The sequence below is a fragment of the Haemaphysalis longicornis genome, unplaced genomic scaffold (assembly GCF_048455015.1).
Source record: "Haemaphysalis longicornis isolate Haplotype H1 unplaced genomic scaffold, Haemaphysalis longicornis Haplotype H1 scaffold_2, whole genome shotgun sequence".
NCBI lineage: Eukaryota > Metazoa > Arthropoda > Arachnida > Ixodida > Ixodidae > Haemaphysalis > Haemaphysalis longicornis.
Genome location: NW_027526295.1, coordinates 15,033,401 through 15,054,096, shown reverse-complemented (window position 1 = coordinate 15,054,096; position 20,696 = coordinate 15,033,401). Strand labels below are relative to the sequence as shown.

General features: G+C 51.7%; 1 protein-coding gene across 6 annotated transcripts in view; it reads right to left on the bottom strand.

Annotated features, from left to right (window-relative positions):
• Window positions 1-20,696, bottom strand: part of LOC144168766 (DNA-dependent protein kinase catalytic subunit-like) — a 477,503-nt gene that overhangs the window by 120,126 nt on the left and 336,681 nt on the right. For 5 of the 6 annotated variants that reach the window (XM_077697734.1, XM_077697729.1, XM_077697730.1 and 2 more), the window contains exons 66-72: window positions 16,764-16,902; window positions 11,816-11,875; window positions 10,501-10,605; window positions 8,240-8,368; window positions 3,999-4,097; window positions 2,882-3,005; window positions 1,435-1,533 (exon numbers count right to left, since the gene is read on the bottom strand). In XM_077697734.1, coding sequence (XP_077553860.1) covers window positions 1,435-1,533; window positions 2,882-3,005; window positions 3,999-4,097; window positions 8,240-8,368; window positions 10,501-10,605; window positions 11,816-11,875; window positions 16,764-16,902 — 755 coding nt within the window. The remainder of the gene's footprint in view (window positions 1-1,434; window positions 1,534-2,881; window positions 3,006-3,998; window positions 4,098-8,239; window positions 8,369-10,500; window positions 10,606-11,815; window positions 11,876-16,763; window positions 16,903-20,696) is intronic. The other variant, XM_077697733.1, reaches the window with a different exon arrangement.

Below are 20,696 nucleotides of genomic sequence, written 5' to 3'. Positions count from 1 at the left end.
TTCAGTACTCAAATTGACTCTTGAAGGCTAAAATGAAAGAAAAGCGGTGAAATCTACGGTTAACAACAATTAAAAGCGAAGAACGAAGCTGCACAAACCGCTAGCGGTCATAGACGGTTTAATAGTGCACCCACTATTTTGACGTCTCCATCGTTGCCTACGCCAGCGCCCTCTATGCTTAGGCTACCGAAGCCTACTTCAAGCTTTTTTTTTTCTGCGCGTCATTGCTCACGGTGCTGCTGCGCTAGGTTGTGCTCGCTGATAACCAAATTAATATTTTGTTCGTGCATCGTTAGGTGAGTCTTGTAAGCAGCATGAGCACTCCAAGAGAAAGAAAAGTGTTCCGAACAAGAGCCTGAGGAAGCTCGGTGAAACTGACAGCCACCGAAGTGTGATGGATGCCATCGATGTTCTGCGGAGGCACGCAGGTGCACACGAATGTTTAAGACCTTGTTAGCGCTGTCAGCATATGAGCGTCACGTAAAGCCCGCCCTGGTCAAGAAACGCCAAGCACTGCTTACGGACTTCTTCACTACGGCTTGAACATCGAGTGCTGGTGGCAATAAATTGCTCTCTTCGAACGTGGTCATCTTCGTTTCACCAGCGTTCATTAGACAGCTGCGGTGCGGAGAAATCAGTTTCGTAAGGGCTCAGTGGGCATAAAAGTAATTGCTTAATCGAATTTGGCCGGAAGATTTTTAATGTAAGCTTTCCGCTTTCCGGATCACGTAAGCGCTGCTCCACACAGTGAAGCGGTCCGCGTGTACTCCGCTCAACTCGCAATCATGGTTTTATCTCGAGTGTTGTGGTTGAATCACGCGCCCATACTGCGGAGCCCTTGTACATGAAAAAAGTCTTTCGAAAGTTTCATAGCAGCCTTCCGCTATTGGCCCACCGCGCCTAAGCCTACCACTGAATGGACGAAAAGAGGCGTAACTTCGAACGAGCACCTCGGCGGGGTGAAGTTCACGGGACATGGACGCGGGTTCAATTGACTAACAGCGGCATTTAGTAGTGACCGAAATGAAAAAAGAAAAAGTGGAAACCTAGTCTGCTATCATATTTAATGAGGCGTTGCGGAAAAAGCACCGGTTTTACGATGACACATGAACTACCGTCGGCTATCCGAATTCCATTGCCCAAGTGTTGAAACTCTTAATTCACACAATTTTCGCGGCCAGTTTTAGTACAAATTTCGCTTTAATTGGAGAGGTAACTACATAGCAGTTGTTGCCTGGCGAGGGCCAAAGTGTTAAAACCCCAATAACTGGTTAAATGAACTGTAAAATCGAAACCTCGATTTTACGAAATTCTCGATTTAACGAAATTTGCGGCCCCAAGTACGACTTCGTTATATCGAGGTTTAACTGTATATGTAAACCCAGCCACCCTCATAACCAAAACCACGGTAGAAATAGGCGAACAGCACTCTACCTGAACCACGAGCAACTGCTTCGCTCGGCGGCCCTGTTTCCCAATCTCCTCCACACCAAGATGGCGGCGCCCCGTGATGTCGTTCCGGAGATGCGGCGGCTGAAAATTGCCGTTTTTTCATCAACTTGCACAAGTAGTTTTTTCCCTCAGTACACATAAGTATTTTTTCTAGAGGACTTTGCAATGGTTTTGTATGGGAAGACTTTAAAATCGTACAGAATATAACATGTGCAACCCGACATTGTGACTTTCAAAAAGGCTATCTCGGGAAAATTTATGTGCGTTTTTTAACTTTTTTTATTAAATGATCAATCGATTAAACCTTTACAAACAGCATCACCTTTGGGGTGTTTGAAAATTATGCCGTCAGAAAGCATTTTTCCCCACCGAAACTGACGGGAGCGTTAAAATCCTTGGCTCTCAGACTGTTTTGGAGCAGTTTGGCGCAATTTTGGCGAATTTCAAGCTTTTGGAGCAGCCCGGCGCAGGAAAACACATTTGTATCAGAACTGCGCAATATGCGCAGCTGTCTCACCCCTGCACAAAGTTAGAAAAGCTGCGCATGGAGCTGGCTCTCATTTCAGGCGTCCTAATGTCCATGCTGCAGCCCGTGGACGTGTCTTTGAACAAGACATTCAAAGATAACATTCGAAGGTTGCACGCAGAGGGGATGGCAAGATGAGGAGATTGTTGGTGGAGCTACTGTGCACATGGGGAGGGATCGCCGTAGATGTTGTTGTCAAGAGCTTTGGTAAGACGGGCATACCGAATGCCCTGGATGTGACTGAAGTGTGGCACAGAGTTGAGGCCTCTGAAGCCAACGTGGAATCCGGAGGTGAAGACAAGGCAACGAGTCTGACCAGCGATAGTGGCAGCACTGACTCGGACTAGCACTGTTCCCCCTTGGGAACCCCACTACCAAATGTGGGATGGTGAAGTGGGTGGCGGTTGGCCGCAATGAATAAAGTTTTGTGCATTGAGCATATTAACCTAGTGAAGGCAAGACCTGCTCCGTGAAGGTAAGACCTGCTCGCAAATGTCCAGGTTATGTATAATACCTATGCAATTCTTATTTAAGCTGCTTTTTGCCACTCGAAAAGGTTTTTCCGGCATAATTATCGCACCGCCTAACTTCACACCGATTTTTCTGGAAAAAGAAAACGCAAGGATTATGCGAGTAAATGCATTACTTTCAGCGAAGCTTTTGATGCAGTTTTGATGCGAGAAAGGTTTCGCATTTCTTCCAGTTTTTTTTTTCCAACAGATTTTTCTGCATGCCCGGTGAATTCCGGCGTAGCGCGATTTGCTTGCATTTATTTTGCACAGAGCCTGGTTGAGTGATGATAAATGCAGTATGTGGGTGCTGTTGTAACCCAGTGTATGTAGGGACCCAAGCGTCGGACCAAGTCTCTGCGCAGCACTGGGGCAAGGAAGCGGCATGGCTCACCGACGGAAGCGGTGCGGCAGCCGCTGGCCTGCCTGACGTACTGGATGAGGTCGGTGAGGGGCAGCAGGCCCTCCAGCTTGCTCTCGATCAGCGTGGGGGTCAGCACGCTCAGGCTGCTCCAGTCCTGCACCCGGGATTGTGGTTGGCCACCCTGCCTGCTGCTGCAGCCTGCTCAGGCACACAGCGCTCGAACATGAACAAAACAAAGCCAAACGAGGTTCTGGCCATTTCCTTCACATGCACTGCGTCAAGGCATCCCGAGAGCCACCATAAAAGCTGCACCCCAAAGGTGCCTCGTGCATGGTTCCTCAAGCAAGTGCCGCCCACCTGCTTTTCACGACACGTAAACAGAAAAGGCTCAAAAGTTCACTTCCCAAAACAGGTGGCCTACGGGTGGAAGAACTTTGTTGCCACTGTGCTATGTCCCCACCGTACAGCTGCAGCATACTCCTTGGTCAAGTCGGGAAAACTGCGTCAAGTACGTGCTAACCAAAATGTTATAAATGGCCTACACTCGGCAGTTGTTTACAATTTCCTGCTCTGTTATGTACCTTTTCTTCTAATTTCATAACACTGCTCGAAGCTTACAGTGCCCCAATAAAGGGCCTTTGTCGGCATGCAATCCTTCTTGTGCAGTGTATTTCTCTTTGGTCATTTTTTAAATATAATTGAATGTTTTCTCTTTCTGTGCACTGTTTGGGGAAATGTGACATAATAAAGATTGATAGATAGATTTATTGCTTGACTGATCGATTGTGGAGAATAATGTGCCGATGCTACACAGGCAACGAGGCACGCCGTAGTGGAGGGCTCTGAATTAATTTAGACCACCAGGGGATCTTCAACCTGCACCGAGATCCAAACAAACACACAATAATTGAGCATGTACTGAACTAAATGGAGCCCGTGTGACGGGATTCGTGCGACAGCAGCACTTCCGCACTGGTCGTCCCCTGTCTCGGTGCGTCCGCACTTTGGTGGGAGTGACGAGATGGGCAGCGATGACAACTGTGTGCAAAGGCAGCCTCGAACTGCACTGCCCTCGCCGCCTCTGTTGCAGCTTCCTTCCGACCCTGTGCGTTCCCCTCTCCCTTTCTCGGGCCACACGCCTGCCCACCTGAAGGAAGTGCTCGGTGAGGCAGCGGACGTAGTAGTCGGCCCGGCAGGCGTCCCCCTGGGCCAGGCACAGCAGCGCCAGCTCCTGGCAGCACTCCTCCTGCGACAGGCCGGCCACACACGCGCTGGGACCACTCGCGGCCGCAATACAGCCCACGGCCTCCTACACTTCCACTGTGTGATGAGGCGGCCCCGCAGACAACAGGCCCGTGGGAATGGCAAAATTTCTGCTTTCCAAGCGAGCACGGACGAGCAAACACTGGTTCTGTTTCGCAAGTTTCCAGTCAAACCAGATGCTAATCAGTAGGGGTGTGCGAATATTCGAAACTTCGAATATTCGAACGACACTTTTATTGGTCGAAATATTCGAACCACCCAAAACTAAAAAAAAAAAAAAAAAAAAAATCAGAGCGTGTCTTCTGTATCGGTGTTTATTTACAGTGGACTCTCGATGATACGATTCTGGGGGTGCGAATTACGGGATGATACGAATTTCCGACAAGTCCCGGCGAAATTGCATTGTTTGCAATGGGAAAAATTTCGGCTGTTACGAACGGACCTGCGCGGCCCGGCGGAAGATACGAACGAGCCGGCGAGGCACCCGACTGCCGAACGAGCAAGTGAAGGCTCTCGCTCCCCTGTTTGTCGCTCTTTCTCCAGAAACGGCCGGGCTGTTGTTTGCTCGCGAAAACGCTCTGCGTACGCCCAACGCGCTGACACCGCCGCGAAACCACACCCACGCTGCGCGCGGCGCGGCCGGCGGCGTCAACATGGCGTCGGCTCCAGTCGCGAAGTGGCGCGGGGGCTCGAGCGACCGCTTCTAAGCGCTCTTTAAAATGCGGCTCAAGGGAGACATGAAGTTGCTTGTGCGGTAAAGGAGCTGATAATGCATGCGAAAACGGTACTATAAAACATCATCCGCGCCACTAGTGAATGCGCCCATAAAATATTTGCCGGGGTGCTAAGCCTAACCATCTCCGGCGGAGCCAAGCCGGCTGTCTCGATCTCATCGCAAGTAGTCAGGCTCCTCCATCCTGCCGCGCGCGTCGTGCGTCATTTTCTGACCGAGGTAGGCGCTTCCGCGGGCGCGAAATCGTCGAGCGCGGGCGCGAAATCGCAGAGCCGAGGCGAGCGAATCGCGTGCAAAAACGCACCATGCGGTTCACGCTTGGCTGTTTCGGCGTGTAGAGAGCTTGGGCACAGCGAGTGAGGAGACGAGTGCGAAGCTTTACGTGCTCCAGAAAGGACTGCTTTGCGACACGGGGGTTAAAAAAAGCAGAAAAGATCACGAATTTCTTCACGCGAAAGTAGGAAAAGAAATAAACGAAAGCTTTTTTCAGCGCTCAATTTTTTGGTCTGTGTTGGTTCATACGAATTTCGGATGATTCGAATATTTTTCGCAGTCCTGCGAGTATAGTATCATCAAGATTTTACTGTATCAGCGCGCGGCAATGTGCACGGGCTCGGGCATGCCAGCTACTAGTGTCTCAAGTGAGCGGCTGTTTTCGGTATCTGGTAAAGTGGTGACGAGCAGGAGGTTGTCACTGCTCCCCGAACATGTCGAGCAGTTAACCTTTCTCCATGTTAACATTTAAGTGAGTGCCGACCTTTTACCTGTTCAGTGCAATGGTATTGTGTATTTCCTAATTTTACTTTGTGTGATTTGTTGGGCAATAAAGCTGCAGTTTTTGTGTCTCTAGATGGTGAAAACATTAATTTTACAAAAAACAATAAGTATTCGTATTCGAAAAATATTCGAAAAATATTCGATTCGATTCGAACTTTGTTTTTATTATTCGAATTCGCTTCGAAATTCAAAAATTGATATTCGCACACCCCTACTAATCAGAATTGCTCAGACAATTCATTCAATCGTTCATTCACTCAGCTTGGTTCACTTTTCTTTTACACAGGTTTTGTCTCTGGCGTGCCTAAGCACCGAATGCTTGTTGGCTTTCCAGGCAGTTGGTGTTAACGTACACAAAAGAGAATAACCACACCCCCAAGTTTCAACATGACAAATAGTTCTTGACAACATGACAACAACACAACATGACAAATACTTCTTGACAACATGACAACAATACAACATGACAAATACTTGCTTGAAAATCACACAGCAGAATTATACACTGCAACACAATATAAACAACAAAAACGTACTTGTGCACAGCACAAATGTATACCATATGAGTTACCTGAGACACAATATTCACAAATTTTCTTAAACATTTTCTTCCATGTTTTTATATTATACAAATCGTTTCAGAGAGCATTAAAGAATTCTGGCTTGTAATGTTTCCGCATTTTTTTCCCATAGTTTGTGAACACTTGCGGCTTCACGAACCTCTCTGTTTTTCTTAGCATTCTACTTTTCCTAGCAGGAACTTTGAACTTTTGATGAGTTAAGTCTATGTTGCAACTTCGGAAGCTGTTTTCTCAACACTTTTTTTGCCACTTACGTCGCTTGTTCCAGGGATTTTTTTCGTGACCGCTAGGTGTATTTTGATTCCATTCTGTGCGTTACATTCCTTGATGAACAGCTCCAGTCGTGACACTCTTGGTTTTTCAGGTTTACTTCTTTCTATTTTTTATTCAAATAGTCGTTTATGGTCTATGTGCCTTTTGTGCATTCACCTCTAAAAACTGAAAACTAAAAAAAAAATGGTGTTCCAATAAAAAAAAACACTCAGTGTTACGACCTTGGCCATTCATTGGGGAATGCAAAGCACTTGGACCAAGTTTTCTATCACGCTTTAATAGGCCACTCAAGCGCGGTACAAGGTGAATAGAAAGAAATTTTTATAAATACAAAAGTTTTCAGAATATTACTCTCAAATGTTTATGGTATCATCACAGAAGCATTTTTAGTTGCCGAGCCAATTTTCAACAAAATCCAGACAGAAATAAAAAAGTTTATTTCGAAAGCCACGTGCCCCCTTAATTATTCGATATTTGATTCGATATTTGAAGCTAGATATTCGTATTCGATTCATATTCGAAAAATTTGACATTCGCACACCCCTACTTTTGAGTCAGATATCGAAAACCACTCGCACTCAGTTGGAAAAGCCAGCAACTAAGCCAAGCAGCAGAGGCGGCAATGACCTGTGCCCACATGAAGGGTTTTGCCTGGCCTGGCAGCCTGGCCACAACCGCTTGGCTCAGAGCTGGGGGACGGTGAAGTGCCTCGCGCTGATTCGTAACCTCACCCCAAAATGACATGCGGCAGCAGGTGGCACGTCTGCAAGGCGGCCTGCGTGGGGGCCTCCCCAGTGCCCAGCAAGGGCTTTTTGTGCTGGTGAAGGAAAGCTGGGCAGGGTTCACAGGCAGCAGCAAGAAGGCGCTGCTGATCTGGCCTGGTCCCCCTCTGAAGCCAGTGGCACCACTTTGATCCAATGAAGCAGCAGAAGGAGCAGTTATCCTAGCACAGCGCCCCCAAGTTTTTACAAAGTGAACGCGTATTTTGCGCAGCCCTACTTTTTCTCACCTGTGCCATCCCTGCTCATCTAACTGTACAATCGTTCCGTCTATTTGTTCTCCCAACTCGAAACCACAGAGTTACGCAGATTACCCCGCCGTGAAGGCTGTGCCAGCCACTCCATTCTTAATGCGGTGATAACTGTACCCTCAGCGCTGTATGCCCATGCCGCAAATCTTCAACGAAGGTCAGGGCATGTCCGCAATCTCAATATTGGAATATTGGAAGTAGCTTAATGACAGCGCTCCAGCAGGAGCAGCCCCTCCGGTTACGCATGCTTGGAATGCTCCTGCTAGCAGCGCCACGCCAACTGTCCGGAGCGTTGCCTAGCAAGGTGTTCAACTGCTAGCGCGGCACTCTTACCTTTGGGAACCTTGGTCGAACAAACAGAACGACGCTGCCTAGCAACGCTCTTCCTTGGCTGCTGCCAAACACACGGGCACATTCATTTTCCCATCGCATGCCCCCTAGATTGACACAAGTGATGCGAATCTGAGCCGCCCCCCTTGCACCCTCCTTCTTGGGCTGTTGACGCATTGTGCCTCCGGCATGTCTGCAGCCTGCAGCACCCCACATACAAATGAGTAATAACCCCGAAACCAGCCAGCTTAAGATGTGGGGGGCAGCAATGCATTCCCCTCGGGACATCTGACGATTTCCAGCTAGCAATGCTCACGGACGCAGGTCGAGTCAAGCACTGGCACCAGTCCAGTGGACAGCCCACTTGCGAGCCAAGCAAGAGGGGGAGGGAGGGGGCTTGCCTCGAGCACTCGTTTCCTCCGGGAGTCCTCCATCCACTGTCGCACGATGGCAGGAAAGCAGCCCTGGGCGCCGCCCTCCTCGAGGGTCCTCTTGGTGCCAGCCTTCACGTACAGGGGCAAGTAGTGCTCCTGCTCGCCAGGAGAACCCCGTCAGAGGCAGCCCCAACACAACCCACACATTGGCAAGTGGCTTTGCACTGGCGAAAACTATTGCCAGGTGGAATCGACATCGCCGCCAGCCCAGTGAGCAGTGCAAGTGAGCCGGGCTGGTAGTTTCAGCATACGCTCAATCCTGGTGCTCGAGCTACCTGGGGTACGACTGGACTGGCTTGGCTGGGATGTCACTTGCCACACAGCTGTTTGCGTGCCATGCCGGCAGCTGGTACAAAGCTGCCTGCTACAAAGCTACGTCATGTGCTTATCATTGAGGGACAAGGCACTCCACACAGCTGGCAGTCATGCTCCTGCGGCCTGTGCAATTCCTCCGGCACATTTCAACGTAAACTGGGCAAAGGCGAAATTTCACTGCAGATGGCCTTTTGACGCAATCACAGGTGCTTTCCCATCTGTTCTTCCTTGAATATCGGCGCAGAAATTGCAGCAAACTTCTCAGCCTCAACTGTGCCACAGAATTGACCTTGTTACCGTATAAACCGGATTATAGGTCGACCCGGTATATAGGTCGACCCCCTACCTTGAGGTGGGAAAAGTTGACAAGAAAAATAATTCGGCACAGAAGCGCACTCACAATGTCTATATTTATTTTCGACGCCCGTCCGTCACTGCCACTTACTATGCCTGCCGAAGTAACTCGTCCGAGCTCTCAGAGTCGTCCGAGGATGACTGCTTCGCAATAACATCTTCCATGCCATCAGGCGCGTTGCTGATGGAGCACTTCCTGAACGCTCGTGTAACCATGTCGTCGGGCAGCGACTGCCCAGAGAAGGACACCCAGCTTGACACGGTCGTAACCGGCACGTATGGGTCTTTTTGTTGTCGCCGGCTATCCACTCATTGTACAGTTCGCGGAGCCGGTCCGCGCACGGCCTCCGGAGCGATCGTGAGCGAAGTTCTCGGACGAAGTCCGCCACTTTGTTCTCCAACTCGGGGTGCACCGCTTGACGTCCACGGAACGATCGGTTTCGGGGGTTGCACGCGCACAGCTTAGCTTTCTGGCTCCGCCAGTACCGCACACTTTTCTCCGAAACTCCTAACTGGCGTTGTGCCACCATATTCCCATTCTGCTCGGTGACTCAATTGCCGTCGGCTTAAACGCCGCGGTGAACTGGCGTCGACTGCCGCCACTCATCTCGGAACAGAGACGTACAGAAATGTAAGCACGCACGCACAATAGACGAGTAAAAGACGAAAAACTAGAGAAAAGCGAAATCAAATAAAGGCCTGATTGTGCGAGAGAGCAGTCCGGCACGAATGGCGATGGCGACGGTCGGACTACGCTTGCACATTGTTGCCAGACAACGATTTACATTCTGCCAATGACCGCTATATAAGACGAGGGGCGACTTTTGTGCGGATTTTTTTGGAAAAAAACTCGACCTATATTCCAGTTTATACGGTAATCGACCAGATTTAGGGGAAATCCTCAAGGTGGAGTAAGTTTCTGCGAAGGAAAGTTTGACACCCACCTGAATGAAGCCGTACAGCTGAATTCCAGTGGATGTCAAACTTTACTTCACAGAACTGACCTTGTGAGCTAATAAGCTACAGCAACGCAACAAAAAAGTAAATTTTCCACAGTGTGCACTCAAGGACCAGGGATTAACACGGGCATGGAGAATGGAGAGGACTGCAGTAATCACCGCTCGCTTTTTCAGCTGGAACCGTGGTTTCGAAACCCCAAGGAGCGACACAATGGCCGCGGGTATTCGCCCTTGCTGCCTGTCCACGCACTGCAAAGCTGATGGGCACTCGCATCTGTTTTGGGTCGCTCGTGCCTTACAAACTTCGTTATGGTCACATCTGTGAGCAATGGGCAAAGTACGCTTTTAGGGCCTCTCAAAAAAAGAAAGAAAGAAGAAAAGGCAGCTGAGCAGTGTGCCCGGGTGTGTTACCTCATTGGCTGACCGCCACCTGGGCTTCTCCTGTGAGCGGAAGCCCCGCGAAAAGGTTAGACGTAGCGCAATGCTTGGCGTCGCTAAATATGTGCCCACTCGTCTGAGAGCGTGCCAACTGGTGACCCGCAGCAGACAGCGGCAAGGCCTCCACCGTAAGGCAGCGGGGGTGGCTCGGGACATGCCCACCTGGCGGTAGGCGCCGTCCCAAAGGGCCTCCAGCGCGGAGGGGCCTCCCAGCCGGGCGTCCACCTCGTCCTGCAGCTCCTTCCACTCGCCCAGCAGGCAGCAGCACTGCAGCAGCGCAAGGGCGCTCAGGGGCCCGTGCACATTCACTGCACGCATGCAGTTGCTACGCACTAAAGTTGCTACATACTAAGAGGACAAGAAAACCTGCAAATAAGTGGCATGTGTTTTTAAGAGGGGAGGAGTGTTACAATGTCAGTCAACAAGCAGTGCCCAAGTGGCATTGAGGATTTTGTGTTTGGGCTGGCCTGGCACAGCCGCAGGTGGCTCCAGCAAAAGAAAAAATAAAGCTAGCTTGTTCTGGGCATGCAAATGGCTTGCACAGTAATGCTTGTTTTTTTGCCTTGCCTCTTTGTGGGCCTGATGGCCTTCTTCTGTTCGCAGTAGCCAACTGCCTGGCCATCCCCACTGACTTCACTTGAGATTTTTCAATTATTCATGTGGGTTGTATGCGCAAAAATATGGTATATGATGCATGTTGTCTTTTTTTCCCCTCACTTGATTAGGAGGAGTGCTGACAGCAAACTGGAATGCCAGACCTTGTGGGGGCCCGTGTTCCCCTACGCCTCGCCTGCACATGTTTCCGCGAGCTGGGAGCCGCCATTTTGGGTAGCCGGCGCGTCACGTAGGTCGTGTCCTCTTCATGACCCCGCGCGACGCGCCGAACCGGCTTGCCGCGAACGTGTGCGCGAGGGCGCGAGGGCAGGAGGACCAGTTTGTCACCTTCCTTAGCGCCACCCTCTCCCCGACCTGGGGAAGATCTCCTCTCCCCTCCGAGCTGATCTGCGGGACGAACGGGCGCTCCGCCGGGGAGTCGACTGGGCGATTTGGTCGGAGTCGGTTGGCTCGGCTGTGCCTACGCCGAATGCCCCGATGACGGTGAACCCAGTTGGCTCCACGGACTCTGCCGAGAGATTCTGCCCTGATCGGTCGCCTCGGGATGCCTCCCCTGCTCCCGCGGCCGTGATGACGGATATCGAGGTCTGAGCCCAGCGGCTTGAGCGAGCGACAGGAGCCACTGTCTCCCCGCGAGCGATAGTCGTGTTGTCTGGTGTATGCACTGTATCTGCCAGGCAATAAAGCCTCACTTTGGATTGCCGGAGCCTGTCTACCGCATGTGAGTACCCGAACCCGTGCGTGAGTCTTCGGATTCCGCAGGGCTAGTGTACGGCGCGTAGCGTTCTCTAGCAAAGCTAGCCGGGGTCCTCTGCTATCCCGTACGTTAGCCCACAACCTGCCGAACTGAAATGCCACTGACCTCAAGCACAGCGTCGTCCCAGGTCGGGCCACCGGCGTCACCTGGGCTGGAGGCAGCAAGCTGGAGAGCAAAGACCAATACGCCTTCAAGGGACACCCAGATGAGTTCACCAAAATCCAACCTGTGGCTGCCTTGCACAGTTCAACCCATGTAAACCAGAATACGAGCGTTGAGCAGAACTTGAAAGCCTGTCGTGCTTCCACAGTCCGAAACTCGGCTGACGGACTCTCTATCCCGCTCCCCTCCCTCTTCTCTCTGCCCCGATGATGATGGTGCCCTCTCTTGCGGGCACCACCCCCAGAAAACTTAGTTTTCTGTAAATGACATACGCGGCAGAACAGAGAACACCATGCGCCGTTCATGGCCACTGCACCAAACACCGCAGTGATGTCGCTCCGGTTGACAACGTGTTTTCATGCTACTGCAGCCTACGCAATAGTACCAATTTGCACACGCTGTGCACATATCGTCGGCTCTTCTTTTACGCACCAGTTGCACAGGCTAAGCATGCTGAAAATACGCTAATATGCACTCTGTGTACTCGCCAGTACACTCATACCTTGTTGTAACAAAGTGGAAGGGTAGCAGTATTTACTTCTGCGTTATTTCGTTACATCAATTACAGCAGCTTACGGCAATGCATGCTCAGTTGGGTGCACAACTCCAAGCGTGCTAAGAAGGAAAACAACCCGCGGGCCACTGTAGCGCCACGCTAACTCGCATTTGACGGAAACTGAATAGAACAGCAATATTTTGCTTGCTCAGTGCACACACTGTCTATTTCATTGTCTGCTAGACACAGCCGGTAAAAAACTCCGTCATGCACTTTTCTTTTGGGCATCGCAAGCAAAAGACTTCCTTTCCATCGCGTTGATGCCGTTTACGCAGTCGCAATGGACGCTGAAGAAACGACAGACAAGGTCAATCGCATCGATTGCCTGCATCGACAACGTTGGCACGTCCAACGTGTGTGCATGGGAGACCACGGCGTCTTTGTCGTCGCTTCCGTTGGTTTGTCTGGTGACATCTGCAACAATGAAGAGTTTTAGCACTGCTAATGCTCTGCCTGTTCTGTTTGTACCCTGTTGAGCGGGACCCGACTGGGCACTTACGCATTCGTTCCACTAGGCTAGATTAGTTCCACGAGCCGGCCCTCGCCATGTCCGCACATTCATCAGGGTGGAGGGCTTCCTCCTTGCTGTACCTGTGCGCTCCGGTGCAGTCGGGTCGCCCGCTAAACACGGTACGAACGGAATAGATGAAGCATACGGAGTGCTAAAACTCCTTAATAGCGTCATCGAGAGGGAAACCACCTTGCGCGGCTCCTCACTGCTGTCACGGGGCCCGCACAACCACTCGCTCCGCCCCGCTAGCGGAGCGAGGAAGCACGCTCGTTCAGCCGCGCGTCACGTGGCTGCACACGGCTGGAAGGTCGACGCGGGAATTTTAAAACAGCCGCGCCAAAGAGTGTCGAACTCCACACGGTACTTCACGCACCGTGGTCGGTTTTTCTATTGGGGGGGGGGCAGACTAATATATAGGCTTGTGAGAATATTCCGGCGCTTAGAATATTCGAACGAATACAGTTAAACTTCAATGCAACGAACTTCAATGTAACGAAACCCTCGATGTAACGAACCACGGAATTTTTTGTAACTTCAAGTGTACGCACACCATGTATTTTCACCCTGTGTGTAACGAAGTCCCGTTTGCCCAAATTTCAATGTAACGAAGTTTCATGGAGATTCATGCACGAAATTTTAGTTGAAGTGGATTTTAGGAGACGCAAGCGCCGAATTCGGGTCCCAATAAAATGCAAACGGTGACACGGGCCGCCCAATGCCAGGGATGCAATGAGCCACAGAGTCCGTGAGCGAGCTTCTTGCCTACATACTGCGTGGCGCGCATACACGGCTAGCGCACTGTTTCTGTTTCTGTAGGAGCTTAATCGTCTACTCGTGCGCATCAGCGTGAACCGCATGAAGTGTTGTCTCCCCGCAAAAACGCGCCCCTCAAGCCACAGGCGCGCTGACACAGCCGTGGAGACCGCCTGTGCGATGCGGGTAGCTCTAGCGACTGCTTCTAACCGCTCGCTAAAACGCAACTCCAGGGGCAAACGAGAGGGCATGCGATAAAAAAAAAAAAAGACAACGCAGGCGAAATTTTCACTGTAAAACGTCATATCCACCGCCATCAAATATCCTCGAGGGTGGTAAGCCTAATTGTCTCTGGTTGGGCCGCTGCCGCCGCATGCCGTTGCTTTTCCCTTCGTTCGAGTTCGCTCATGCTTATGGGTTCCATCGTTCCAGCAAGCATTTGTGAATCTTTATGAGCCGTGCGCGCGTGTTTTTTTCACGCCCGCGTCCGCGATTGTGCGCCCGCAGCGGCTTCTGCCTTGGCCAGGAAGTGACTCACGCTGAGCGTGGCAGTGGGAGGAGCCTGACCAGTTTCGCCAATGAGGAGGCGCGCACCCTATGGTGGGAGTTTCAAAGCGCTCGGGGATGCCAGCTAGCCCCACCAGAGACGATTAGGCTTACCACCGCGGAGGATATTTGATGGGCACTTTTGTAAGCAGCACGTATGACGTTTTACAGTGAAAATTTCGCTTGCGTTATCCGCCTTTTTTCTCGCATGCCCCTCTCATTTGCCCCTCCAGTTGTGTTTCAGCAAGTGGTCAGAAGTGGTCGCTGGAGCTGCCCACATCGTGGGTGGTCTCTGGGGCTGCGTCAGCACGCCTGTGGCTTGCAGGGCACGCTTTTGTGGGGAGAAAACGCTCCACGCTGATGCCCGCTTAGACGATTAAGCTAAGTGCACCAGCCGCGTATGCGCGCAATGTTTTCGTTTGCAGGAAATGCTTCACACGATGAACACTTCATTATGACCCCGAATTTCAATGTAGCGAAATTTCAATGTAACGAAGTAAATTACGAATTTTACGGACTTCGTTACATCGAGGTTTAACTGTATAACAATAATCGAATTCGCTTCGACTTGAATTTAAAATTTCCAATATTTTGAAGTATTTGGGGTGAATGAATATCAAAACTGCGTTCAAGTTTTGGTTTCATTAGGCAAGCTGCAGCGCCATTGACATCAGGCCTACATCTTGACTACATGTGGAGCCAAGACAAGCTCAGCCACATTCAGAGCGTTGTTTTGCAAGCTATTTGGGCGCGCCGGCGCCGCGCGTGATTTTTTGACGCCGTCAACAATTCTGCACACGCAGCAGCTTCTGCCTCGCTCAGAAAATGACCACTAACAGGACACAGTGAAGGACGCAGACACAGCGCTGTGTCTGCGTCCTTCACTGTGTCCTGTTAGTAGTGCGCTGTAATACAAGAATGTCGAAATACCAACTCGCCCATCAGTCCACACAGAAAATGACGCGCGTAGCGCACGGCAGTGGGAGGAGCCTGACAACTTGCACCAATGGGGAGGCGCACTCCTCATGGCAGCAGTTGCGAAGCGCTCGAGCCAGCCAATTGGCTCATCCAGAGATGTTTAGGCTTACCACCCCAGCAGATATTGCATGGGCGCTTTCACAAGCGGCGTGGATGATGATTTATTGTACCCCTTTCACCCACATTATCACCTCCTTTAGCGCACAAGCAACTTCGTGCGTGCCTTGAGCGGCATATTAGAGAGCGCTTAGGTCGCTCGAGCACCCTACACCCCAACGCGACCGAAGCCACCGCCATTTTGTTGTGGCCGGCTGCACCCCGCGCAGCATGCAGGTGGTTTCGCAGCGGCGTCAGTGCACCGAGAGTGTGCGGTGCCTTTTCGTGATCAGAAAACAACAGCCCAGCCGTTTGTGGAGAAAGAGCGACAAAGAGGGGATAGAGAGCCCGTACATCGCTGTCGCTCACTCGGCAGTTGGGCGGCTCGCTGGCTCTTTCGTATCATCTGCCGGGCCGCGCAGGTCCGTTTGTAACCGCTGAAATTTTTCCCATTACAAACAATACAACTTAGTCGGAACTTATCGGAAATTCGTATCGTCCCGAAATTCGTATCACTCAAAAACGTATCATCAAGATTTCCACTGCACAGAACTTGTTTATGAAGGTCCCGCCAGACCCGGCAGCTCCGTGTCTCAGTGACAGGAAGCTCAGTGACATCTGACAGCTATTCGAATTCACTTCGAAAGTATTCGACCCCAAGGACTATTTGCTTCGAACAAAACTATCACTATTTGCACGAGCCTACTAATATAGTTTGTTATATCCAAATGACAGGTCAATTTTACTTCGCTACAACGAGGTTTCAAATGCATTGTTCTCAATGGGGATTTCAATGAAAATTCCATTTACTTCGTTATATCTACAATTTCGTTACATCCCGTTACGTTATAACGAGCTTTGATTGTACGTTGTCACATGTGACATCAGCAAGTGGGCAGGGAAGATGGTGCAAGGAGAGCAGCGCTTTCAAATGCAGTTTTATCTCTAAAAATGCATGGAAATTGGCTGAAAAAACTCCATTCGGGGAGGCAGTCAGACAACAACACGGGAATGCGAGCTAGTTACATTGAAATCATGGAGGGAAATTTTGCCCACACTGCATGGGGACAAAAAGGGGACACGAAAGCCGGCGCTGACCAACCAGGGTCCACCTGCACTGGTCTTTGTGTCCCGCTTACGTGTTTCAGTGTGCGCAAAATTTCCCCCATCTAACGAGACAGCGTTCACTGTCCCATTTTAGTGCCCCTCTGACATGAACAATGAGAAGCAACGCCCTTCGACCCAAACATAAGTTTGGCCAGCACCCCAAAAGAGGACTTCAAAGTTGGAGACTGTGCACTGCATAAAGAAAAAGAATGAAAGATGAGGCTGAACTTGAGAGCATGCACTTGAGGAGCACACGCAAGATGGCGCATTTGTGTGCAAGCCTCGTGCCCTGGGATCAAAGGCAGCGCTGAGAGCGATCAAGGTGCAATCGGAGAGAGGCGTGCCTGGCGGTAGATGTGCCTGGCCTGCAGGTAGTCCCCTTGGGCCTCGTGCTCCAGGGCCTGCTTCGCTTCGGGGCCCAGGCTCTCACAGAGGGACAGCGACGCCCGGACAGCATCGTAGTCGCCCAGGGACTTGTACAGCCTGCAGGGGTGGCATACCTCCCATCAGGCAGGGCTCAAACCGGCACCATGGAAAAAGGCACGAGAAAGTGTGGCCAGGCTGAATTGGCGCTCCAAAAAGGCTGCTCAGTATCTGGGACCACGGGCCACACACACAAACACAGATGCACAAATGCAACTTCCCTTGCCGCCCAGTAGGGAAAAAGGCAAACAGACTGGTCCGGTCTTCATTCAAAAAATACCACAACGAGGCGCTTGCGCTTGCTGCACTCAGGCGAGGGGGTGTCCCTTCCTCCAATGAGCCAACGCCCTCGTGCTGGTTCCTCAGTGGCACAAGGCCGGCACAATAGGACGTGCCGGAACGTTGCACACTCACTGGTATTGCACATGCAACCCGTCACGGTGGCCCTCCTCGCCACTTAGCCAGTACACTCACAGCAAGGACAGTACCTGTCCTCCTCGCCTCGAACCTTCTGTGCCCTTTGGGAAGTGGGTGGGGACTGTGCGGCACCGTTTTGCTGGCACGTTTGGCCACTCGCATTCCTCGTGTAGGCCAAACGAGCAGCGGAGCTTGAGTGACTAGGTCGAGGAGGGACAAGCGGTGCTCTTACCGGTGCCACCCGCATGACCTGGGATCCAGCCCATCTGCACCGTTATGCCGTGGGGCTCGTGGAGGGTTCGCAGGGGACGTTCACACTATGTGCATAAGTGTGTGGTGACCAATCCCGCGAACACAGCTCACAGGAGTGAATACGCAACAGCCACTGTCGGGGGCGTGGGGGCACCGACCCACAGGTCCCGTTCTCTACCTTTTATTAGCGCTGTCGTCGCGGCCTCTTGTAGATGTACATGGAAGTTCATCCCAGTACATGTACATGGAAGTTCATCCCAGTACATGTACATGGAAGTTCATCCCAGGTGGAACCTGTTAGTTACCGCACTTCTTTTCCCTCAACACAACGGTTTAACGGAAGTTAAAGTCCAATCAGAATACCAAACAGTTCAACCTCAAGGGTGAAAGGCGCACTCTGTGTGTGGTGAACCTACGTCCCTGGCCTCCAGTAGGAAAGGTTGGCCAAGGGAAAGCACTTGGTCAGCCAAACTTGGGGCCGCGTTGGGACAGTTGCCGTCCTCGGTGTCTCCAGTTGTTGACGGTGGCGGTAGCCAAGGACTGTGGTTGCCCTGCATGATCCACATTGTCGCCCATCGTCCCACTGCAGCGCCATCTGGTGGCAGGGGCGGGCATCCAACTCTGACCCAGACGAAAATCCCTGGCGAACAGCCTGTCTCCCGGTTGTGCTTGCTCCCTCGGCTTGGCTCTGTGATCGTGATGCCTCTTCTGGGCGAGTTGTTTCTGGAGTTTGTAGGTCCGGCCACAGCAGCCCAAACGCAGCCCTGCGCTCCCGTCCCACTAGCAGCTCGGACGTGCAACACCCGGTGACCTCGTGGGGGGCAGACCGATAGGCTAGCAGTAGTCTTGCAATTTGCGCGTGCAGGTCCCCTGGGCCAACTTCTTCTTTTTGCAGCTTTACTTTCCCGGTCTTCCCATTCGCTGCCTCCGCAGCATGGTTAGGGGCAGCGTGATAGGTCGGCACCAGCGTCCTCTTCGCGCCGTTCTTCTTCACAAACGTCCAGTGTGCTTCACTCAGGAACGCGGGGCCGTTGTCCGACACCGCCGTACCTGGGAGGCCGTGGTTCGCAAACGTGGCTGGCATGCATGCAATTGTGCTTCCCACTGATGGCGATGAAACGGGGAACAGCTCAAGTCGTTGTGAGAAAGCATCAGTTGCAATCAAAAAGTACGAATTCCTGTACGGCCCTGCATAGTCCACGTGAGCTCTTGACCAGGCCCCGTTTGGTAGTGGCCTCGGCATCATGGGCACTGGTCTAGGTGGCCGCTGCTGTTGTGGGCAAGCGCAGCACTCTTGCGCCGTAGCCACGATGTCGCTGTCCAATCACGGCCACCACACATGGCTTTGTACGACAGCCTTCGCTTCGCAGACCCCGGTTGGCTCTCGTGCAAAAAATTGGGAACGGCCCCTCGGAGGCAGGTGAGCACCACAACGCGGTTGCCTCGCAGCAAGCAGTTCTGATGCCCTCTCATCTCATTGAACCGGGACACACGTGGCCCCCACTCTGGCCTAGAACTTGACCAGACCACAGATCCTGTAACATCCTTGATAGCACCAGGTCTCTTGCAGTGGCTCTAGCGACACTTTTGGTGAAAGTAGATGGGGATATACAGTGTAGACCATTTATAACGTAACCGCTTATAGTGCGGGACCGGATATAACGCGGGTTTTTGCGACCACCGGTTTGCCTCCCATAGAACTCAATGCATAAGCATACCGCTTAAGATGCGGTTGGCCGAAGCACAATACCGTTTATAGTGCGGTTTTTCGGCGGGTCTGCGGATCGACCGGCGCAGCTGAGGCATCGTTTTAGGGTAGCAAAAGAAAAAAGAAAGGATGAAATCGGCCATCTGACGCAGCGTGCACCCCTTGCCCTCCTCTAACGTAGACACCCAAAGAAAAAAAATAGGCACCCTTTAGTTCGTGCGTACCTGATAACCACAATTGACCTTGCTTGATGCATCTCGGAAGATAGCGACAGTCTCCCCATCCGCGCGCGGCAAGTTGATTTTATTAATCGTGAACCGCATGGCCCGTTTTCGCGCACGAAGCGTGCACATCGGCGTTGCGCGTTTTTTTTTTTTTTTTCGTGCTCGTATCGACGATTCCGCACTCGCGGTGGCTTCTTCGCGTGGCAGTGGGAGGAGCCTGACGACTTGCACCAATGGGGAGACGCGTACCTAATGGCGGGAGATTCGAAGCGCTCCGAGCCGGCTAGCCGCGCCGGAGATGTTTAGGCTTACCACCGCGGTATTTTTTGGTGGGCGCTTTCACAAGCAGCGTAGATGGCAGTTTATATTCCACTTTTCGCCCACATTATTAGCTCTTTTCTTGCATGAGCATCTTCGCTTGCGCCCCGTGCGGCATTTCAGCGAGCGGTTAGAAGCGGTCGCTGGAACTTACTGGAACTGCCTGCACCGCTTCACGGCCAGTGCCGACGCCATGTTGCCGCCTCTTACCGCGCCGCCCACACCACGCCAGTTGTATCCGCGCTGGCGTGAACTGCACGTTTTCGCGATACCAAATCTACCACGCGGTTCACGCTTTAGAACGTTGTTGCAGATAAGCCACCGCTCTTTCCCTTTCCGAACATTCGAGCCGCGCGAAGCCGAAGATTTCCACCACCAGTACGTTGCGCTGATAAGCAGCCGCCTTCGGCATCGTGAACACAAGGTGGGGTAAAAAAAAAAATCCCGCTGGCGTTCTTATCACGTCTTGCGGCATCTGTTCATAGACGCTAAAAACGCAGCCATGGTCTTTCAAAACAAACACAACGGAAGTTAAAGCCGCGCTCGCCGTTTGTGAGACTGCGCTTTTGCCCTGCAGCAGCGGCTGATGTTAAAAATAATACGAAATATAGACCGTGCCTTCGTTTTTAAGTGCTGTGCGTTTGAGTGATGATAAATATAGCTTGACTTGAGAGATAGGTGGCGATGTGGTTGAATTGGCGCGTGTTTTGGTTATAGTGCGGTACCGCTTATAGTGCGGATTTTTGCGGCTCCCGCGGCATACGTTATAAGCGGTCTACACTGTAAATACCTTCCAGCATGAATGCTTCTGCCGGAGCCTTTGCAGAACATCCTGTTGTTGCCAAAGGAAGCTGACTCAACCCCATCTGCAGGCGCCATCAGGCCTCCAGGCCTATAGCTCGGGCTGTAGCAGTAGCCCGCGAAGAACCGTTGGT